Source organism: Ochotona princeps, chromosome 19, assembly GCF_030435755.1.
Source record: "Ochotona princeps isolate mOchPri1 chromosome 19, mOchPri1.hap1, whole genome shotgun sequence".
NCBI lineage: Eukaryota > Metazoa > Chordata > Mammalia > Lagomorpha > Ochotonidae > Ochotona > Ochotona princeps.
The window spans coordinates 50,336,985-50,350,891 of record NC_080850.1 but is presented as its reverse complement, the minus strand read 5'-3'; the positions used below and the strand labels follow the sequence as shown (position 1 = coordinate 50,350,891).

At 57.0% G+C, this 13,907-nt stretch overlaps 1 protein-coding gene across 1 annotated transcript; it reads right to left on the bottom strand.

Annotated features, from left to right (window-relative positions):
- Positions 1-1,040: 1,040 nt before the first annotated feature.
- On the bottom strand, positions 1,041-8,829 carry LOC101516355 (olfactory receptor 2B11). The gene is made up of 2 exons (XM_004586545.3): positions 8,775-8,829; positions 1,041-2,021 (listed from the first exon to the last, which is right to left on the bottom strand). Exons 1-2 carry the CDS (start codon positions 8,827-8,829, stop codon positions 1,117-1,119), a joined length of 960 nt encoding a protein of 319 aa, XP_004586602.3. The 3' UTR covers positions 1,041-1,116.
- Between the last annotated feature and the right edge of the window lie 5,078 nt (positions 8,830-13,907).

Here is a 13,907-nt window from a genome sequence, read left to right as displayed (position 1 = left end):
CGAGTGCGTGGGCCTCTGCACACACGTGGGAGACCTGGATGCAGTTCCAGGCCTGGCCCAGGCCCTGCTGTGGTGGGTGTTTGTTTGTTGAGTGCCTCGGGCAGGAGTGAGCTGAGTGGCCCATGCAACAGCTCCACCTTCCTGGGGGAAGTTGCACACTCTGACCCTGGCCGGTTTCAGTTCCCTCAGGAGCCAGCTAGTAACTGTCTTGGAGTGGTTACAACTTGGGGCCAAGGCTCAGATGGAATTGATTGCATCAGGGACCTGCGTGTCCGTGGCTCCCCAGGGCAGTGCCTGTACCCTGCAAGCTCTCCACCACTGGTGGGAGCAATCGCGAGCTTCCTGTTTCTTCTCACAAAGCAGAGTTACAGAAAGAGAGGGAAAGAGAGATTGAGAAATCCAGAAACAGACAGACAGACACACACACACACAGACATCTTCCATTTGCTAGTTCACTTCCCACTGGCTACAACGGCCAGGGCTGTGCCAGGCTGAAGTGGGAGTCTGGAGATTGCAAACAAGTCTCCTGCATGGGTGTCGAGTCTAAGCACTGAGTCACCCTCCCCTGCTTCCCACATGCATTAGCAGGGAGCTGGAATGAAAGTGGAGCAAGTGGGGCTTGAACTAGTGCTGTATGGGATTTCAGCACCTCAGGTGGAGGTTCAGCCCACTGCGCCACAAGGTCAGCCCTGTTTCTTTGTCCTTAACTACATTTCGTCTATGCCCGTGTCCTCAGCTCAGCATTGCCCTTTTGTTTCACCTATAAGGCTCAGGCAGAGCTGTGGCAGGTGTGCCTACGGCCAGGGCAGCGGTGGTGGAGGGGTGGAGTTTCTAGAGAAGGAAGCTGGAGCCACAGAGTGGACTTGTACGTCACAGAACAAACGTGGTGAAGCTGTCACCCAGATCTCAGAGTCTGAAACTCACAGAAGCCTGTGTCTGCCACGGGAAGGGGGCAGCAGGCCAGTAGTCCACGGCACCTGGGGAATGATGGTGTGGCAGCCTCAGGACTTGAGGTGTGGCTACACAGAGGCCAAGTGGACTTCGAGGTGCTCTTCTGCCCTGGGAGACTGCCACAAGCCAAGGACCACTCCAGGCACAGATGCTGGCCTCGAGTCCTCACCAGGCTGGCTGCCCTGTCCCAGACCCTTGTCTGCAGCACAGCCTGCAGGCCCTGGCCAGGAGCCTCCTCAGTGCCCCCTTCATGACCTTGTTCCTCAGGGTGTAGATGAAGGGGTTGAGGGTGGGTGTGATGATGGAGTAGAAGAGAGAGAGGAACTTGCCCTGCTCCTGGGAGTAACTGGACGGCGGCTGCAGGTACATGTAGATGGCAGGCAGGTAGAAAAGAGACACCACCAGCAGGTGGGAGGAGCAGGTCCCCACAGCCTTGCGCCGCCCCTGGGCTGAGCGGATCCTGAGCACGGCACGGGCAATACAGCTGTAGGACAGCAGGATGAGTGCCAGGGGCACGAGCACAAAGAAGGCCACCAGCACAGCCAGCGTGGCGTCGTTGATAGCTGTGTCAGCGCACGACAACTTGATCATGGCCGGCACCTCGCAGAAGAAGTTGTCCAGCACCTGCCTCCCACAGAAGGGCAGCTGCACCGTCAGGACCACCTGCACCAGCGAGTTGCCAAAGCCGCTGAGCCAGGCCACAGCCACCAGCAGCAGACAGAGGGGCCGGCGCATGACCAAGGCGTAGCGAAGCGGCTCGCAGATGGCCACGTAGCGGTCCAGGGCCATGGCAGCCAGGACAATGCACTCAGTGCACCCCAGCCAGTGGAAGATGGCATACTGCACAGTGCAGCCACTGTAGCTGATGGTCTTCTGGGAGCTGCCCATGTTGGTCAGCATCTGGGGGACAGTGGTGGTAGTGTAGCACAGGTCCAGAAAGGACAGGTGGCTGAGGAAAACATACATGGGGCTCTGCAGCTGGGGGTCCAGGCAGGACGCCAGGATGATGGCCACATTCCCCAGCATGGCCAGGATGTAGGACACCAGGAGGACCACAAAGAGGGCCAGCTCTAGCCGAGGCCTGTCAGACACACCCAGCAGGACGAAGGTCCCAGGGGGGCCTCCCCAGGTACTCTGGTTGTCACCTCCCATGTGGAAGCATCTGCTGGCACCAGTGTGGAGTTGTGTGAGTGGGAGCAGGAGAAGGCAGCGCCGACCACATCCCTACCCAATCTCATGCTGGCTCCACTGGCCTCAGCTGCTCCCCCGCCGGATGCCTGGACATGGAGGAGGCCCAGGCAATGAGCTTCTCCTGCTGGCAGAGTCTAGATTTGCGAGCTGGTCCTGATCTGCCAGAGCGGACAACAGGAGACATAGGTCAGCCAAGGATAACAGGGACACAAGATCAGCTGAGGACGACAGGGACACAGGGTCAGCAAAGTGGAGTCAGGTTTACTGCAGGGATACCACAATGCCATGGACATCACCATCACTAGGAGACAAATTGTCCCTCTCACACAAGACTGCCCACTGTCCTACACACACACACACACACAGGGACTGTCCACTGTCCTCTACACACACACATATATGGGGATTGTGCACTGTCTCACATGGGTCACCATGTCCCTTGGAGCCCACTTTTAGTCTCCAACTTTGCAAGCCCCAGCTGAGAGTAAGGTCTGAGAGTTGGCTGATGCACGTGGCTCCATGGTTAGTTCTGGAAGCATTGACCAATTCTGGGACCATTTTGGACCCATCGTTGGGGTCCTGAGCCTCAAGGTTTCCTTTCTGGTGGTGAGGGGCTGTGGAAGAGGAGCTGGGGCTCCATGAGGGGGGCCACAGCTGCCTGCAACCTGCTACCCACCATCCATGGGACAGGGATCCACCCACCCCTCCATGCCTTCTTCCTCCTCAATCCCCATGGCCTCGTGCTGTTCTGGCCAGCTCGGGGCTCAGCTACTGGCTCGTGGCCTTTCTGCACGGCTGGGTTGGGCCAGCTTTGTTCTTACAAGGGGGACACAAAGTGGGGAAGAGGTTCAGGGCCCCCATGCCCAGTGGCAAAGGATGATCATTTGGGAATAGGGGCTGCCTGTCCTGCTCTGCTGTCCTGTCCGGTCGAGAGCACCCGTCCTACGCACCAGCCTCATGCCCCCCAACCCTGCCAGAAGCAGTGTGGAGGCATAGTGTGGTTGAGTGCTCCTCACAGAGCATGTCCAACTGGCTTGGAGCTGAGTGCTGCCCACTCACCGCAGGGATCCTGCAGGAGGCAGCTCTGTGTGGGGCAGGAGAACGCACTGTGGGTTGTTCCAGGCAGACAAGGCCACCGGCCTGGGCCTTACCTGGACCGGGCACTCTGGGCAGGTGGTGAGGTGGCCCTGGGTTGCGGCCGACTCTGGGGTACTGCAACTTTCTCTGTTTTCCTCCGGCAAGCGTGCTCCATGGGTCCCTGTCCACAATGGCAGTAGGTTCACCGGTGAAGTAGGGCAAGCCTCACCACTTACATTGGGGAGGTCATGCCCCTGGGAGCCCTCCCCTCTTGGGAGCCCCGCTTCAGGTCCCCAGCTTGGGGAGCGAAGACTTCCCCTCCTCCTTCTCTTCCAGCTGGGGCTTGGTCCCTGATGCTTTGCTTAATTAGTGTTGAGCGGTTAGATGGCAACTGAGGCCATGTGTGGGAGCCTGGGACACTGGTAATTAATGGGCCAGCCCAGGAACCACGACATACGCATCAGCAGGAGGACCACATTTGAACTCCAAGGCAGAGGTGGAACTGTCTCCAGGGCAGCTGGGAGTTGGTGCCAGCTCGGTCCAGCCAATCCCATTCCCTGAGTGGTCATTTGTCCTTCCCATGGCTCCTCCAGGCTGTTCACATGACATGCTATCCTCCATGTGGTCCCAGCCATGGGGCAGGAGAAGACAGAGGGTAGGCAGGGGTGACGGCTCCATTTTTCTTTCTGGGGTGCTCAATGCCTGGAGGAAGGGGCACTGGCTCTGAGGGGCACGGGGCTTTCCTGGGTGAGGGCCAAAGATGTCGGCATGCGGGCGCCCTTTTCTCGACTTGCCGGACGAGCCCCGACAGCCATGTCTGACTCTGAAGAGCCCAGGGGGCATGCCCATCCTGCTCTGGGTCCGAGTTCAGCCTGGCCTCACTCTTTCTCCACACGGGCATTTTGTGGGCTGCAGCAGAGCTGTGACACCAGTGACCAAGCAAAGAGGAGTGGGCAGGTCTGACTGCAGATGAGTGATGATGGAAGCTCTGTGCAATGTCCCAAGTGGAGGCCAGAGACGAAGGTGGCCGGGCCACAGCTCTCAGCACCTGAGAGGGAAGAAAGCAGGAGGCAAGAAACACCACAGACTGTCACTAATGGCCCTGGTCAACAGAGGGAGCAGGAGTGTGCAGTGACCAAGGGGCCAGAGTGTGAACTGTCCCCTGGTCAACAGAGGGAGGAGCAGGAGGAATGTGCAGTGACCAAGGGGCCAGAGTGTGGACTGTCCCCCTGTACAACAGAGGAACAGGAGGAGTGCGCAGTGACCAAGGGGCCAGAGTGTGGACTGTCCCCCTCAGGGGCACATGGCTGACCTGGTACTGACATTGAGCATGTGGCTCTGAGTTACAGCCAATGCTTATTCCTAGCAGTTAATCATGCAAGGAGTCTCCCGGGACGATCAACTCATGTCCTCTCTCAGACAGTGGCTACAAAGGCTGCCTTGAAGGACATTCCAGAAGGGCATGTGGGCAACACAGCTCTGCCCAGCTGAGCGGCTGCACTTGGTCACCCATCCTGCCCAGAACACAGGCAAGTAAATACAGACAAAAAACCCTAGTGCAAGTCGGTGGAAGGCACTAGGTCAAGAAAAGGTTTATTTAAAAAAATTTTTTTTAACTGGAAAGGCAGATTTACAGAGAAGGAAAGAGACAGAGGTCTTCCATCTGTTGGTTCACTCCCCAAATGGCTGCAACAGCCAGGGCTGCGCCGATCTGAAGCTAGGAGCCAGAAACTTCTTTTAGGTCGCAAGGCTTTGGTCCCAGGCCACATGCAGGGAGCTGGATGGGGAGTGGAGCAGCTGGGACATGGTGCTGTAGGGAGAGGATCAGCTTGCTGTGTCACTGTGCCAGCTCTCTGGAAAGCACTTTGAATGAGCCTTGTAAAATTGTTGGTGATGTCCCTCCTGCCCTCACAGTCATGTCCGCCACGCACGCTGGCCTCTCAGATCCCTTCAGCCCCCAGTCTCCCCATTAATTACCTTCACCCCAACAACAGGAGTCCCTGCCAGGGAGATGGGGGAGCACTACCTGTGCTCCCCGACCTTGCTCAGTCCAGGCCCCTCCCTATCCTTCCCTTTCTCCCAAGCAATGGAGGTCTGGGCTGGTCCTGTATCGTGGCTGCCGTGAGGGCGTCCCCAGAACAGGCACTGCTGGGTCACTGTCCTGATTTCCGAAGGAATCCCCTGCTGTCCACCACCCTGCACTGGTCCACCCAGCCACCTCCTTTCCCACTCTTGAGACCTCGGCAGGTTATGGGTGAGAGGTGGTACCTCATAGGATGGTTAAACTAATGGTCGGAACTGCAAAGATCGGCCCTGAACTTGGTCCAGGCCTTCCCACGAAGTGTGTCAGAGGGTTGGGGTTAGGGGAGCTGGAGTTGGGGGCAAGCTGGACGTGGTACCCGACTACCTCTTTGCCCAGGCCTAACACCGGATTCCAAGTGTCAGCACAATCTCACGTGGTGGGGACTGCCAGGGACGGGCAGGGGCTGGGCAGGCCTGGGGGCTCTGGGTTCTCACCCTGGCTTCCCCCCCTTCCAACCACGTGTGGGCATTTTTCTGTAGGTTCCCCCCATGCCACAGGATATTACTTTTAATGTCAAACGCAGATTTGCAGAGGGAAAAGGAGAGAGAGAGAGAGAGAGAGAGAGATCTTTACCATCTGTGGGTTCACCCCTACGAATGTCTGCAATACCCAGAGCTGGACTGATCTGAAGCTGGAAGCCAGGAGCCTCCCCAGGTCTCCCACAAGGGTGCATGGTCCCACATCCTTGGGCCGTTTTCCGCTGCTTTCCCAGGCCACAGGCTGGGAGCTGGATGGGAAGCGGAGCATCCGGGACTCGAACCCGTGTTTATGTACCGCAGGCGCGCTGCAGGCCACGGCGAGGGAAGCCGCCGGAACCTAGCCGGGCAGGTCATCCCGCGCTCCAGCCGGTCCAGGCCGAGGAAGGACTAGCCGGCGGGAAGCTCAGCTGCCCCGCGACGCGACGCCGAGTCCGGCCCCTCCCTCGGCTGACCTCCAATCCCAGGGCTCGATACGGATCGGCTTTGACATCACCCAATTGCCGCGCGCAACACGACCGGGGTCACCGCCCAAGCGTTCCTTTCTGTGACCTCATACCCCGCGACGCTAAACAGCCCATTGCGCTTCCGGAGCGCTTGGTGGTGTTACCCTGCTCTCCTTCCCGCGGTGGGGACATTCATGGTGCCCGGGAGGGAGACTGGGCCTCGCCAGCCGAGGGGCTAGGGTTAGCATCTCGGGGTGCCTGGGTGGGCCTGAGGTTGCAGTTGGGGTGTGCCCAGCGCTCGGTAGCAGATGGCCGCCAGTCCCCAGGGTTCCCGTCTGAGAGCACGGGAGGTGCAGCCGGCCCTGCTCTCAGATTCAGTGGGCGGCAAAAGCGAACCTGGCGGCTCCTTGAAGTTAAAGCCGAGAGCCAGACTTGCTCCTGAACCCTGGCAGTCGAGGCTGGGCGGTCAGCTCTCTTCCTGCCTCTGTCCGGGGTGAGAGGGCTGTGAGCCGGGCGGTCAGCTCTCTCCCTGCTGGGATGCAATTGCGGCATGGACCAAGGCTTGGTGTCTGCTGCCGGACTGTAGTGGGTTTCACTCTGAGTCTCAATGAACTACAACTTTTCCTTCATCATGAATGGGGGAGCGGGTGTCAGTACCTTGAGGCTGTGCTTGCTCCCCTCAGCCCATTGTGCTTATCTGTGTTGGCCGCTCCACGTTAGAGGTGTTGTGGGCACTGGAGCTGTGTGCTTGCTAGCCAGTAGGCAAAGGAACAACCGTTTGTCTCTTTTTTAAAAAGATTTATTTATTTTTATTGGAAAGGCAGGTATACAGAGAGGAGGAGAGACAGAGAGGAAGATCTTTTGTGTGATGAGTCACTCCCCAAGTGACCACAAAGGCCGGAGCTGAGCCCATCCAAAGCCAGGAGCCCGGAGCCTCCTCCAGGTCTCCCACACGAGTGCAGGGTCCCAAGGCTTTGGGCCATCCTCGACTGCTTTCCCAGGCCACAAGCAGGGGGCTGGATGAGAAGTGGAGCTGCCGGGATTAGAACTGGCACCCATATGGGATCCTGGCATGTTCAAGGCGAGGACTTTAGCTGCTAGGCTACCGTGCTGGGCCCAACAGCTGTTTCTCTTTTTAAAATTATAGATATTTAGAAGAGACAGAGAAGGCTCTTCTATCTGCTTGTTCACTCCCCAAATAGCTGCAACAGCTGGAGCTGAGTTGATCCAAGGTCAGGAGCCAGGAGCTTCTTCCACGTCTCCCATGCAGGTGCAGGGTCCCAAGGCTTTGGGCTGTCCTCTGCTGCGTTCCCAGGCCAGTAGCAGGGAGCTGGACGGGAAGTGGAGCAGTCAGGGCACAAATGGCTTTTGTGATGCTGGTGTCACAGGTGACAGACCCAGAGGTGGGCCCCTGTGACGTTAGGATGGAATTGGTGGTTGGTAGGGTGACAGTAGGCTGAGCTTGTCTGAGTTGGAGACAACACAAGGCTTGATGAGAGATTATATCAGAATCTGTTAATGTTTTTACCAAATTTACCCCAAGTGCATGTTGTGGAGCATTCAGAAGCAATCTGAATGGGTGTGTTGTCCAGCCTTGTGGGTATGTGGCCAATCCTCACGCTTGTCTGGGGAGCAAGCTGCTAGGGGTATGAGGAGTGAGGACGAAGTCTCTGATATTCCTTGGCAGCAGCTTGTAGATGGGAGAGAAGTGGCCGCTGCTGGGAGCTGTGGGCAGGTGTCTGGGAAGGCAAGCATGTAGGAATCAGCTGTGTGTGGGTCAGGCTGGGCCACCCTGCTTGCTGAGGCTTCACCCTGGACTGGAGGCCCCACCTCCGTGCTGCCTTCATGTCCTTGTTTCTCAGGGTGCAGCTGAGTGGGTTGGGCAGGGTGTGAAGACGCAGTAGGAGGATGTGGACATGGCCTGGGTGCTGTTGGCAGGACCTGGAGGTACCTGTGGATGGTTGGCCCAAAGTACATGACCATCGTGTGTCTCCCTGTGGCTGAAGTGAGCTACAGTCCAGCCCTGGTGATGACCATGTAGATGACAACACACGGGAGCCAGCAGTGCCACAGGGATGGCTCGCAGGGCCAGTGCAGGTGACTGACCGGGCTGTCCCCACAGGCCAGATTGACCAGAGCAGACACCTCACAGAAATGGTACAGAGTGTGGCAACTGCAGCGGGGAAACCCAGGGTGAGTATGGCATGTGACAGTTGGCCAGGTCACTGAGCCAGGCTGCGGCCACCAGCTGCACACACCTGGGGATGCATGGTGATTGTGTCCTGGAGGGACTGGCCGATGGTCACAGAGCGATCCAGAGTTGTCTCAATGAGCCAGGCACATTTGGTGTAGCCCATCCAATGGCAGTCGTCTTGGGCCCCTAGAGGTTGGCTAGGAGCTGTGGCACCATGGCACAGGTGACACAGAGGTCCAGCAGGGACCAGCTGTCCAGGAAGAAGTACATTAGGGCCTGGAGCCTGGGCTCCACCAGCCAGAGCAGGATGGAGCTGTTCCCTATCAGGGTGAGGATGTGGGCGACTAGGGCCACACCAGAGAAAGGAGTCTCCAGCCATGGATGCTCCGAGAAGCCCAACAGGACAAACATGCTTGTACGACTCAACTTCTCTCCCTCCATGACATCCACCTTGCATGTGGGCAAGTGCAGAGACAAAGACGTGAGACAGATGTGAAGGCGTTCATGTTGAGGTGACTCCACGGCTACATCAACTTTGAGCTGCATTTGAAGCCCTCACATGCCAAGCTCATTCTGTATGATAAACTCCTAAGTATAGACACTGAAACGAGAGAGCATGAGTGTGTGTGTGCGCAAGTGCTGGGATACCCTGGACTGGGGCAGGACTTCTTTTTAAGATTTGTTTGGGTTGGAACGCAGATTTACAGAGGGAAAGAGAGAGAGACTTTTTTTTTAAATAAAAATTCATTTATTTTCATCGCAAAGTCACATACAGAGAGGAGGAGAGACAGAGGGGAAGAGCTTCCCTCTCATGATTTGCTCGCCAAGTGTCTGCAACGGCTGGAGCTGAGCTGACCCGAAGCAGGTGGCTGGGTTCTTGTCTTTGCACAAGAGATAACTCAGGCGTGAGGTGGAGGAGGAGTTAGGGTTAGCAAGGTTCAGTGGGGGCAGGGCATCCATCAGAGCAGTGGAAATCTCTCCATGGTGGGTGACACAGCAAGGTGCAGGGGGGACAGGGCATCGGTCAGAGCAGTGGACACCTTTCCAGATGGAATTGGAGGTGAACAACCATTAGGTGGGAGTGGACAAGGTTGTACAGCCAAGAAAGGACATCTGGCAGGCCAGGCAGGTGTCCAGCTACGGGCTGAGGCGGGACTTAGCAGCCTACTGCTGCATTCCTTTGCCCACGGCTTTGTTTCCCTTCAGCTTCTCTCTCTCACAGAGGCTGATTTCTGGCTTCCTATCTAAGGCAGTCATCAACTATCACACTGCACAGAAGCCAGATGGGGGCAGTGGGGAATACTTCCCACCAACCAGCAGTGGCTCACCTGGCGCTGTGTCACCCAGGGGTACCGGGTGTGTGTTGAGAGGCCACGGTGGGCAGCTTGCTAGCAGGCACACCCTAATGTCACGTGCAGGGCTGCTCCCTTCTCCATCTGCTGTATTCCTATCCCTGGAGGCTCAGCTTGGCCATATTTCTGCCTGTACTGCACAGGGGCCCAGGAGAGCTATCAGGTGGGATTCAGACTAGGTACATGAGGTCATGGGCTGGGGTTATATCAGGGATGGTCTATACTGAAGTGGGTCTGGTGTGTACACTGAGGGAGGTCTGGGGTCTGTACTAAGGAAAGCCTACGCTGAGATGGATCTGGAGTCCGTATTAAGGGTCTACAGTGAGGTGGGTCTGGGATCTAAGAGGTCTACACCGAGGTGGGTCTGAGGTCTAAATCGAGGTGGGTTGGGGTTTATACTAAGGAGGGTCTGCACTGAGGTGGGTCTGGGGTCTGCATTGACGGTCTACACTGAGGTGGGTCTACACTGAGGCGGGTCTACACTGAGCAGGGTCTGAACTGAAGTGGGTCTACACTGAAGTGGGTCTACACTGAAGTGGGTCTGCCTTGAGGTGGTTGGGGTCTCGGCTGGACTGCCCTCCCCCCCCCCCCCCCGTGCTTGTTGCCTCATCCCTCCTGGCAGTGCTGCTGCTTGGCTCTTGTCCTGACTGCTCAGGGAACATGAGGTTCGGTGTAGCCAGCAGCCTGTGCTGGCTGTGGCAGATGGTACATGCCAGCTCTCCAGCTGGGATGCCCGGCACAGCATTTGCCATCTTGCTGGGAAGTCGGTGCTTTTTGGTCCTCTCCCTGATGCCATTGCTGACCCACCAGCCTCTATAAACACATCCTTGCTGTCAGGATCTCATCTTTCCTGGGCCCTGCACGCTGTGGCCCTGGAGGAGGGGGCTGTCTCCTCCTCACTGCACTTGGGGTCCAGTGTCCTCCATGGTTACTAACTGGATGGGCTGCCTGGCCTGGGTCATGGTCTGGCTGCCAACTTAGGAGTGAGTGTTATGGCACCTGCTGAGGTCTGACATCCTCTCCTTTCCCTTCCCCACTAGCTTACCTCGGGGCAGAAGAAAGCGTTCCCTCAGGCTGAGCCACAGCAGTCCGTGCCCTCTTTAGTTCAGAGGGGGCTCATTTCCGAGGGGGGCTCCCAAGGGCTGTCTCTGCTAAGCCTGGGCCCTGGTCTTCTTGCGTTGCCGCAGGGAGCGTGCTGGGGGTGTCTACTCCTGGCAGCCTGTTGTCTGCAGCATGGCATCCCACCCGGGGCTGAGCTGTGGGAGCTGTCCTCGCTCAGGCTGCCGGCAGAAGCCGCTGAGGACTGACAAGGCCCTGGCGTGCTGTGTTTCTGCTGTCCAGGCAGAGCGTGGAGGTCAGCAGGCCATGAACTTGGCTAAAGGAGGCTCCCCACCTGGGGTTGTCTCTGTCATTCAACTGCTTAGGGTTAGTGTGTCCTCTGAGTGTGATGACCCTGTTTCAGAGAGGAATGCCAGCTTGCTTACAGACGTGTAAGCTTACAAGAATGTTTTTGCGGCCTGGTGTGATGGCTCAGTGGCTAAATTCTCACCTTGCATCTGCCGGGATCCCATATAGGCACTGATTCCTGTCCTGGCGGCTCCACTTCCCCTCCAGCCCCCTGCTTGTGGCCTGGGAAAGCAGTCGAGGATGGCCCAAAGCCTTAGGACCCTGTACCTGTGTGTGGGAGACCTGGAAAAAGCTCCTGGTTTCAGATCGGCTCAGCTCCAGCCATTGTGGTCACTTGGGGAGTGAACTAGCAGAGAGAAGATCTTTCTTTCTGTATCTTATTCTCTCAAAAAAAAAAAAAAAAAAAAAAAAAAAAAAAAAAAAGAAAGAAAGAAAGAAAGAAAGAAAAAAAAATAAATGTCTTTGCCTGGTGTGGTCCTCTTGCTGCACACAGGAGGTATTTCATTTTTCCCTGCTTGTGGCCTGGGAAGACAGTCGAGGACAGCCCAAAACCTTGTGACCCTGTACCCATGTGGGAGATCTGGAAGAGGCTCCGGGCTCCTGGCTTTGGATGGGCTCAGCTCCGGCCTTTGTGGTCACTTGGGGAGTGAATCATGAGAGGGAAGATCTTCCTCCCTGTCTCCCCTCCTCTCTGTATATCTGACTTTGCAACAAAAATAAATAAATCTTTAAAAAAACCCATAAAATCATCACTGGCTCCAAGATGTTGTCCTGTTTATCTATAAAGTTTTTGTTTGGAGAGCAGGCGAGTGAGCAAGATGAATTACCCATCCACAGTCGGCTCCCTAGCTGCCCATAGGATACCCACACCAGGGACCCCGTCCAGGGCCTGAGCCTGGGCCGCTCTCACAGGGGTGCATCTGCAAAGAGCTCAGCCCAGGCGCCCCAGCTTTGGGACGTGTGTATGTGCGTGCAGGTGGTGGCCTTGCCTGCAGTGTCACAGTGCCGGCCCTCAGCCCACCTTTTCACTGAGCCTGCCTCCCTTCTGCTCTCCTCCACAGACCCGACCTCTTGGGAAGCAGCTACTCTCATTGTCTGGGGCACCAGGCTCTGCATCCTTCCTCAGCCTTGTCCTTGCCATGAGCGCGGTGCCCCAGCTGCTGAGGAACCCTGGTGGTCGGGGAGAACAGAGAAGACGGTCAGCTCTGTGTCTGCATGGCACAGGGCTCCACCCAGGGCATCCTCCTGGCCATCGTGTCCTACGACTGCTGTGTGGCTGCTGGCCTCTGTGCTGCCCGGTGGTCACCAGCGGCTGTTCTTGAGGTTGGTGCTGGGCTTTGTCGATGTGGCCCTAGGTGACTGAAATGGCAAAGTCTGAAACTAGTCAGGACGCCCCAAAGGCAGTCCCCACCAGATCTGCTTGTGGGCAGATGTTATGGGGGTGTTAGGCGGGCACACAGTCTCCCCGACCCCCCAACAGCGGCTCCCTGGAGGCAGCAAGGACAAGTCTGCTGACCACATAGCGTGACATCCAGGCCCTTGTACCTTGCCACGCTGCGCCATGATTCCCCGGTGCCCAGACGCCACCCAGTGGACACTCAGACCAGCAGCTGCTGTGCCTTTGGGCGCCATAGCCCTGGGCCCTCACGCTAAGGGCTCATTCTTTTAAACAGTCAGTGGAGACGTGACAGCAGTGTGTCAGCAGGGACGAGTGCCTCGGGGACTTGCTGTGCACTGTGGAGGGGCTCGGCTGAGTGGGCACTCCGCACTTGCAGTACTTCACTGAGAGAACTCCAGCTTGGCAGGCCAAGAGTGCTGACGACAGCTTCCCTGCTGGGCATGGGGGTGGGGGTGTGCTGAACCTGTTCCTCCTGGGTCAGATTTTGTGTCCTCTGACCAGGAGCTGCCCTCCCTGTCTCCACTGCCCCGAATCGGCTGTTTCTGAGACCAGCTGTTGTAGATCCTGCAGGAGTCAGACTGGGCAGGACTGCCTGAGCCCTCCGGGCTTATTCTAGCAGACATGGTGTCCTCCAGTTCCGTCATGTTGTCACCAGGACAGGGTTTCATTATTGTTTATGTCGACTGGTACTGCCTTGTGTTACTGCCTGACACCACATTTCTCTTTCTGTCAGTGGACACTTGGTGGCCATTGCCTCCTGTGGAAGGTCCCTGCTTTCGGGGGCCTCCTCACTGTTCTCCGCCATGGCTGCACCGACTGTAGCAGGGGTTGCCTTTCTCCTCAGCCTCAGCATCACTCATTGTTGCCAAACGGCACTCCAAACTGGTTGGAGGCATTTTTGTAGAAGCCCAAACTGGGCACACACATACTTTCTGATGTGCAGAAAGCCAATCACTGACATCATTGGAGTGACAGGAGAAAGTGGCTGTTTACTGCCAGTGTGGAGTAAGGAGCTGGTCAGCTGTTGCTTCATTCCCAGGCTCCCCGAGGAATCAGGGTGAAGGGTCTTACAGACAGAAACGTGCGGCTGAGCGGTGTGTCTGTGCAAGGCTCCCGGTTGGTCAGTGAGGCCGTGATCTTTAAGGAGCCAGCGATGGGCTGGTGGGTTCCAGCCGGTCTGGAGGTTGCCTGGATATGGTTATTTCTCTAGGATTTCCTTCCAGACAATACTGGTCATTCAGTGTCCTGTCCTCAAATGACAATGAGACTGTTGCTGGTTAGAACCTTATGGCGTTGGTTTGCCCTTCTCTCGATTCAGCGATTGCTTTGGA

Bases quoted from the DNA above. Each gene is read 5' to 3' on its own strand.
- LOC101516355 (XM_004586545.3), bottom strand. From the start codon at position 8,829: ATGTTTGTCCTGTTGGGCTTCTCGGAGCATCCATGGCTGGAGACTCCT. The intron at 2,022-8,774 runs GTGTGGCCCTAG...GGCCTCGGCTAG, and splicing joins GCTGGAGACTCCTTTCTCTG to AGCTGGCCCTCTTTGTGGTC.